This window comes from Anopheles darlingi, chromosome 2 (genome assembly GCF_943734745.1).
Source record: "Anopheles darlingi chromosome 2, idAnoDarlMG_H_01, whole genome shotgun sequence".
Lineage (NCBI taxonomy): Eukaryota > Metazoa > Arthropoda > Insecta > Diptera > Culicidae > Anopheles > Anopheles darlingi.
This window is the reverse complement of record NC_064874.1, coordinates 40,444,403-40,453,124: the sequence shown is the minus strand read 5'-3', so window position 1 is coordinate 40,453,124 and position 8,722 is coordinate 40,444,403. Positions and strand designations below refer to the sequence as shown.

General features: G+C 48.3%; 1 protein-coding gene across 1 annotated transcript in view; it reads right to left on the bottom strand.

Moving 5' to 3' along the window:
* Positions 1-1,151: 1,151 nt before the first annotated feature.
* The window catches only part of LOC125959234 (dopamine D2-like receptor), a 100,475-nt gene continuing 92,904 nt past the window's right edge, over positions 1,152-8,722 (bottom strand). The window contains exons 8-11 of the mRNA XM_049692047.1: positions 8,682-8,722; positions 8,456-8,590; positions 4,864-4,964; positions 1,152-1,363 (exon numbers count right to left, since the gene is read on the bottom strand). The exon at positions 8,682-8,722 is cut by the window's right edge and continues 202 nt beyond it. Coding sequence (XP_049548004.1) covers positions 1,152-1,363; positions 4,864-4,964; positions 8,456-8,590; positions 8,682-8,722 — 489 coding nt within the window. The remainder of the gene's footprint in view (positions 1,364-4,863; positions 4,965-8,455; positions 8,591-8,681) is intronic.

Below are 8,722 nucleotides of genomic sequence, written 5' to 3'. Positions count from 1 at the left end.
TCTAATTATTTTTCCACTTTTTACCCATCGCCAACCGGCTCCATAGGGCCGGCCTTCCCCATCGATCGATCCAGTATTATTACAGCCCTCTCTAGCCGGGCCCCGAACGGAATCCGATCCGATGCGGAATGCGGAAAATGTCAACTCGAATGGCTCGAATGTCTGAGAGGGAGGGTGGCGGTGGAGCGAGAAGCTGGTGACATTCCGGTTTCAGATCCAGTTTCCGCCATCGGTATTGAGTTCGTAGAAGAAGCTTATCCTTGTGTGGTTAGGCGGAGAGATTGGCGCTGTGAGCGTCGGATTACGTTTCAATAGACCGACTTCTCCACCGTAGAGGAAGAGAAAGTGAAGGATTTATGGCCGTCTCAATACCGGGCGTACACCGGGTCCGGGATGAGGTGTCGATATGTTTCCGACCGACCGTGCGCTGCATGCATGCAGCCGATTGCCGGATGCACTAGCCCAAGGATATGTGGGATGTGGCTGACCTCCTGTCTGTCTGTCTTCAGCATGGATAGCGCCCTTTCCTTTTTTCGTCTCCTTCTCCCCTTTGGAGAGCCAATTGTTTGCTCTACCAACTGGAACTAGCTCTAAACCTCCACCGGAGACCGTTCCGGGTTGCTGTTTTCCGTCGCCCGGCGATGGTTTGCGGCAAATAAATAAAACGTTTCCCTACCTGACACCTGGCTAGCTGGGTTGGTGGTGCCGGTGACCGAATCGTCACTGGCTGCGGATCGTGCCGGGTTTGTTGGCGTCACCGGAGAGACGCCCTCTAGTGGTGCTGGTGGTGAGTTGGGATGGTGAGTGTTGTCGGAGCGACGGCGTTCACCGCACGTCTGCATCTCGACGATGATTTCCGGCTAGCTCCACGTGACCGTGCGGCGTGCATTTTGTTGCTGCTGGTGCTGCTGGTGCTGCCGGTGCCGGTGAGAAGTGTTGGTCGGTGGTGGCCGCGATGGACCACCGGTCTCGTTGGTAACGCTGCATCCGTTGGCCCTTGCCCTTGGAGCTGCGATGGAGCTGGATGCCGGATGATGATGCCGTCCAGCCACGGCACACCGGCTGTTGGCGACGACGGTGGCGGCGGCCGGCGCCTCGGTTTCGCCGTCCAGCTCATCCCGGTCCCGGGCCCCCGGACCGATGCGTCCCACTCACTCGATGTTCATGATCTTCTTGAACGCCTTGCGGAACTCCGGGTTGAAGATGGTGTAGATGACGGGATTGACGAAGCTGTTCATGTAACCGAGCCAGGTGGTGAGGTTGAAGATCGTCACGCCCGGCCGGCAATCCTTGTTTAGCTTCGCGCACATCGCATCCATGATGTTGCAGGTGAAGAACGGCACCCAACAAAATAGGAACACACCTGTGCAAGTGAGAAAAAGGAAAGAAGTTATTAAATTACTGCGCCATTGAGTTTCAGCAAACACACTCAACTTACGGCGCATCTAAACGGTCACGAGAATCGTAAGAATGTGAAAGGTGAGCATTTTTACTCAAATTTTAGAGAATTAAGCAATTCTCGCTTTAAAAATGAGTGATTTTCCTTGTTGCCGCTTGCAGCGCTGTCAAACAATGCCAAACGTCTTCTTTTGTTGGTAAAAACGACTTTAGTCAACACAAAAAAAGCTGACTGCATTATTTCATTGATAGTTTGACAAGTAACTCAATTTTTCAATTCTCTATTCTCTCCATTCTCGGTTTCTACACGAGCGGGAAAATTCTCGCTCCGTATTTGTATGGATTTGACATTCTCTCCTTTCTCATGACCGTCTAGATGCGCTGTTAGCAGAATAATGCCCCCGCGAAACGAACATTAGTGGACTTAGCAACAACTACGCAAAGCCTACTCTAGATGAGTACCTCGATTGTTTTGCGTTTCTTCAAACAAACGGTTTCAGAAATCACTTCGTACCCCTCGTCACGTCGCGTCACTTCAAAAACCATCAATCGGTAGTCGTGTCGAACAGGTGCCACGGCCCGCCTCAAGGGCTTTCGCGCAGTCCAGCGCATGGTTCCGAAAAATCTGCCGAAAAAGCTCTCCGCTTTTGGGCTGTCACATGCCACTCGCTCGCTGGACGGTCTCGGTTTAAGTCACGCACGCTCCCTCCCCCTCCGAGTATGCTTTTGACAATCTTTCTAATCCTCGTCGTAACTCCCGAGTCGTAGCCGAGGGGATTCGTGGGCAAAACGGTTCAAGAGGAGTCCAATCCAAGGGGGGTAGAGGAGGGTTTACCTTTTTCATCCACACTCCGGGTACCGGTAATCCTTTGCTGTGTGCAAAGTTTCGAGTGGCCCCGAGTGGGGGTGGGTTGATCAATTTTTCATCGATAGTTGATCGATGATGACCGTTCGCTTATGAAATGTAAAGCAAGGAATTTAGAACAAAACAGAAAAAGGTAAAAAAGGCTCCATTGACACGGGATCCCTCCCCCACTCCCCCCACCCCTCCCTCGGTTCGAGTGGTTGTTGCTGGGAAATTCGCTGTTGTGAACAGTGAACGTGAGAATGTAGCCTCGCCTCCGTTCGGAGCCTGTTAAAAGGACCGAAACCGTCAAGGGACCGCGCGGTCTCTTGTCTGTCGACGGCGGATTTTGGCGAAAAATATGATGCGCATAAACAATTTAACGCCCCTGCTTGCCCGGCCGCTGTTGCGGCACTTCTCAGCTCTACTCTCGGGGACACAAACGGGCAGCCACACACCCACACACATACACACAAGGACACAAGGTTGTGAAGTTGTGTCGTCGCTCTGCAAAATGTTCTGCATCGAGAATCCCCTCAAGGGAATGGGATGGAGAGGGAAGGAGGATGAAACTTCACAATTCCCCTGCGTGTTGGTCTGCAATATAGCGGGTAGAAAGTTTCTTTTTTTTCAAAATTATGTCACCCCCACACACACACAGACAGGCCAATAGTGCGGACATGGGCCATGTTTGCTAAGCGAATCGCCAATCAAAAGCAAACCGTCTTCTCCGTCGCCGGCGTCATCGTTATCCTCGCGAGAATGGAATGGACATCACTCACTGCTGCAGCCCCAGCACGGTCGCCGGTTTACCGCTCGGCATGACTGGAACAATTGAATAATTATTCACTTCACGTCGCACCGGGCGGGCGACAGGAAAAAGCAGTGATCGGCAAACGGAAACACCGGGTGTGCGTGTGTGTGTGTGTGTGGCTGCTGCTGTCGAGAGCCAAAACCAAAACCAAAAAAAAATGTCGAGTTCCCGGGGAACGCAGATTCTACCCGGTTTCCAGGCGGAACGTGTCGACATAACTTTCCATTTAGCAGTTGGTGCACGTTTTAATTTTTATTTGTCGCATGATTGCATGGTGGCCGACGCCATGCCGACCTTTTGCCGACGGCTGGAGTGGGTTGCACTGTGATGAAGTGTTTTACGGCCACTAAAATGGGAAACTTAAACAAAAAAAAGGGGGACAAGGGAAACGAATCGTTACGATTTGACATGGGGGAACGGTACAGTGTAGTGGTGGGACGACATCGAGTGGCGAGCTTGGCGTGGCCACGGTAAAGGACATGCTGCAGGCCCGAAATAAGCCATACCATCCCCAGTTTGTTTATCAGATTTTTTTCCATTCGTTTTGTGACGTTAGGATACATGACGTTATGAGCGTAGTTGGCCTTGGTTGCTTGCATAGTTTTAGGGGTGGTTTCATTTTTGTTCAATTTCTATTACCTTACCTTAGGGAACGATTTTCTACCGTAAACCTTTTTCTGTTCAGAGCTTTTATTAATTAAAGATCAGATCGATGTAAATGTAACCGACATTTTAGTAGCCTCTTCCTTCGACTGTAGCTTCTAGTTTAAAAACAAACTCTGTGTATGTGAACCAGGTTTGTTTACACAAGCCGATTACATGAGATGAATCAGCTTAAAAATGATTAAAAAGCTTCTAAAATACTCATCGGTACAGCTTCTGGCGCCATGACGGAGCAAATTGGGAAGTTGGTCCATTTGATGGTTGTGGCCACCCCTCGGGGAGGGTAAGAGGCATCCACCGGCGTGAAAATATGAACAGCGCTTAGTCCCGTAGGCAAACGGTAAGCCAACCGTCCGCATAAAGGCAATCTGGCCGTACCCCGTAAGTCACGCTTTTGTTGCAAATTCCGAGCAAATTCACAACCCCCGGGACGACGGAGGTAGCCTATTGTTTCTAACGCAACACGGCTTGAGATTGCTTTTGTTGCAAAGTTGGCGTCCTTTCTGCTTGGCAGAGGACATTGTTCAATGGCCACGATCATCAGGCATCACGTCCACGGTGACGAGGAGGTGATAAACAACTTCTTCAGCGACCGAGCGACCGACCGAGTGGCAAGCAGCGAGCTCCGGAGGATCCGCGGAGGAAGAGATAGAAAAGTTTCTGGCGCGCATTTTTCCGGGCTCATCGCAATGTTGTGGTGCGTTGCGGTGTTTTTTTCGTTGGCCTGTTGTTTGTTTTTTCTCGAAACTCGAAATTGCACACAGGGTTTCCTGTGCCGTTCCGTGTAAGGTAATCTGCTTTTGTGATCGGTGTTTATGGTTACGTTCTAAATTTTGCCATTTTGTCGGCTTGTAACCCGGTCCGGAAAAGTCTCCGAGTGGCGAAGTTTCTTTAAAACTGTGACGGAAACGAGGGCGGCATCAGTGGTGAATAAAAAACCCTATTTGAAAATACAGTCGCAACTTGAGTGGAGTAGCTTTTCGAAGTTGGTGTCCACAAAATGCTAAGATGTTTGCATGTGGAATGCGTGTGATGATGTCACATTTACGGGCGTTGGTTATGTGTTATGCCATTTAAATGTTTCGATAACCTTTGGCATCCGTATCAGGGTGACAACTGTGGGTCTGAGCATCCGGTTACTTACCTAAGACTATAGCTAATGTTTTGGTCGCTTTACGCTCCTTCTTGGCAGAAGACTTTTCGCGCTTCTTTTTCGACGCTTTGTTCACTTTATAGATGGTGAATCTGAAATAAATGGCATAAGAGAAAAGTATTTAAGCAAAACAAAGCACATATGTTGTTTACTTTGAATAAATTAGATAACATAAGAGTAGATAACATGCACTAACATTTGGTTGAGCGGTACAGCACTGTCTCCTGTCCATAGTCTGTCACTATGAGAATGATTATACCTTTGCAACAAACGGTTCAAACAGATTGTTCTGCTTAGCAGATTTTTCCATTCTTCTCCCAAGGGTCAACGTTATAAAAGACAGGTTAACATATTTCGTGGTAATATAAAAAATGGGTTCGATTGTCCTGACATTTGATGAAATTTAACAACTTTTGCATCAAATGAACGATCTCTGCTCGTTTCGCGACAGAAGATCCGCCAAACCGCTTGGCTAATAAAGCGTAAAATGCTTCAAATATCGTTATGTATCGGTTTTATCGAGCCATGGAAACTTCCGTACGTTCCGTGCGGTTGTGACCTTTTGCACGATGCCCTCAAGTGTACCATTCGAGCTTCGAGCAGCATCGAGTGTCAAGTAAAGACTTATCGGTCCAACGGGACGGCATCATTCCCCGCAGAACGTAGGACTTCCGCAGGGGCAAGGGGAATGGATATGTGCCGGCCAGCTGTCGTCGGTGGCAATCATTTCAAGTGACCGTTCCCTGACCATTTCACCGATTCCCATCGCGAACATGGTTGCTGTTGACAGCAGATGGTGCGTATTACACTCGAACTTCCCTTCGCTAGCCCAACATTCCAGTGCAAAGTCATTCCCATTTTCCCGGAGATCGCCAGAATCGCCTCCGGGTTCTCAATTCATTCCCGAACAAGGGCTCATCATGCATAAATGATTTCACTTTTATTTGATCGGCTACGGACTGGCGACACCTGCGCTGTGCGGAAGGATTTTCGCGGCGGAGCGCGGCATTTTGCTCGCTCGTTTGTCGCGCGTCCCCCATAAAATGGGGACTCAACACCGGGCCATTCAGGTGCATTGAAAGGTATGGTGTATGACCGGTACACGCGATGGACAGGGAACGCTTTCAAAGTGGGTGGCTTTCATTATTCAAATATGATGTGCTATTTGAATATCACGGCCCCGTTTTTTGAGTTCCCTTCTAGATAAGATAAGATGGAGTGGAAGGTGGTAGGCGTGAAGCGTGAAGGTGTTGTAAACGGTATGCTGCTGGCTGTAAACCCAGAGTTTTGGGTGTCTAATGTTGCACTTGGGTAAGCCTTTTTTTTGGGCAAAATGGGTCCCCCGTCCCATGTCACAAACGGTTTCAAAGAAAACCTGGTGGCGGTTGGAGAGCTTTTTATGATTTTCAATTTTATTCACTTTGGAACCCCTCGTTTGGGACGGGGGCTATGGTTATTCTTTCTGTCTCTTCTCTGCTGCTGCTACTCTATAAAACATTTTACCGCAGACCATTTAAGATCCTTTTCTTAAGCAGCCCCGAATATGACGGCGTTTGTGCGCATTATGAGACCGCGTGATCTTCACCAAAGCGCGCGCGAGAGAGAGAGAGAGAGAGAGCGAGAAAAAAGCGAAAAAAAAACTCGCAAAAATTCTCTATTCATTCATCCGTAAGATGAAGATGAGCTGAAGATTCAACGGTGCCGATGTATTCGAGGTAGACGAGAATGTCGTAGAATGTCCACCGCGGTATTATCGCAGTACCTTTGGTCGTGCGATCGTCCCATTGGCCATGGTGGCGGCCGTAGAGCGAAATAAAAGTGAGGAACCCGCCCAGCCAAGGCCAAGATTATCCGTCTTCCGGTCGCCCGCTCAAATGGTTTTCTGTCCGTCGCCGCGCAGGCCATGAACGGGGCACGCAACACCGTCGCTAGGCGACCGCAACAAATCATGGAAATTTCATCACTCGAAGATAAATTTTCCAGTAATTTAACAAAATTTTCATTATTATTTTTATGACACGCGATGAGCAGGACGCGTGAGGCCGGAAACTGGGCATTTTCGGCTCAAACCGGAACGGGGCCTCGCGTCCCCCGCACACGCGCCCCCGGTACGCCGGTTTACACATTGGTGCAACGCCAGCGAAATGGTTCCACGGCAATAACAGTAAATTTCTACCGAAACCCATTACAACGGTACGATACGGTGGTAGGTGTTGTGGCCTTTAAGGTGGTTTATGCGGGCTCTCTGGCGGGCTCTCTGGCAGGCTCTGGCGTTGTGTGTGATGTAGAATGTAAGAAGGATTTTTGAAGACCTTAATCGTACCCCACGGTAGATTTTGTGTGGGTATGTTTGTGTTTTCTTAACGCCAACGCCCAAATGAATTAAGCGCTGGGACACCCAGTACACCAGTTCGAGTGACAGTGAATGGTGGTCTCCATTTCCTTGGTCCGGTATGTTTACCTGCGGCCAAAAAGGGGCTCATAATTTACAGCGGAAAGGTTACGCGATGGTCAGCTGGGAGCTCAAGTGGGAATGAGAGATTCTTTTTCCTCGTTAAATCATGCCAAACAAATGCAAAAAACAGAGCAAATCGTGTTAAGCGTAATTGTAACAATTGTGTCCCTTCACAAACATGATGAGGGCTTGTTACTCCTGGTTCAGATTATAAGAATCTAGGCCAGTAAATGGTGGTCATTTCTATTTTATTGCGTCACACTTTGAGATTATTGTGCAAGAAATTGACGAAAACATAAATAAATGATGATTGGTCTATTTTGAATGTTGATTTCAGCTGTTTTATAAATTCCATCATCTAAAGTATTGGTGGAGGTAGTAAATTTTGAAGAAAATTATGATTTTTCTCCGTTAATAAAACGGAGAAAACGAAATTTCATAGTCTGAACAATGGATTAAAGAGGAATGGAGCACAAAAAAACATCACATTTTAAGCCGTTGTAGCTTATTTGACAAAAGCTTTCTGCTTTATGGTATCATAAAGTGTTGCTAGTCATTTAATATGCAAACCGATTTGCGGCAAACATGCCCGCTGGCTAATTAAATCCATACCAATTTCGGGCGGAAACCGTGTCACTCGATCGCGCGTCAGACGAACCATCAATCAAACACAATTACACATTCGATTTGAAGCCCGGTAGGCCAGCAGCTTGGCAGGATGTTACTGCTGCTTGCCTGGACAGTGCAGATGCATTCTGCACCACCGGTCATACCGGGTAGCCAGATCCAATTAGGTTGCGCGTAATTTGATTGCTCACTGATTACGAACATCGAGAAAACATGACGCGGTGATATTCACATTTCAACCGTCAGCAAACAGCTTGAAATCATCATCAGCATCATCGAGCCTCTGGTGTCTATATGTACCGTCAACGATACAATCTACTTCAACCTCAGGTATTGGTAATGGTTCAGCGCTCAAATAATGGCATTCCCCGGAACTTTGCAACTGCTTGACGGGGAATCCCCAAACGTCGTTGTTGAATTGTGCGAAAAGAAGAATAGTGCAGCCAACCAGAGGAACTGCTGCATACGATAAATGAGAAATAAGAGGAGATGGCTTCTTACCTGGAAGCTTGGGTGTTCTTCTTGTCCTTCCGCGAACTATCGCGCGAGTTCGTCGAAAGGGTGGAATCGTTACGGTTCAGCGAGAGCGCCTGCTGGACACCGCATCTAACTAACGATAAGGGTTTTAAGGTTACACTGGAACGGGAAAGCAAAGCAGGGAACAACTGCTGTAGCCAAAGGTCAAACGCCTCGGTCGGGTCAAGTCGGGTCTGGAAATGCGCCTTACCTTGCCTCCTTCCTCGGTGAACCGTTCCTACTTCTAAGGGC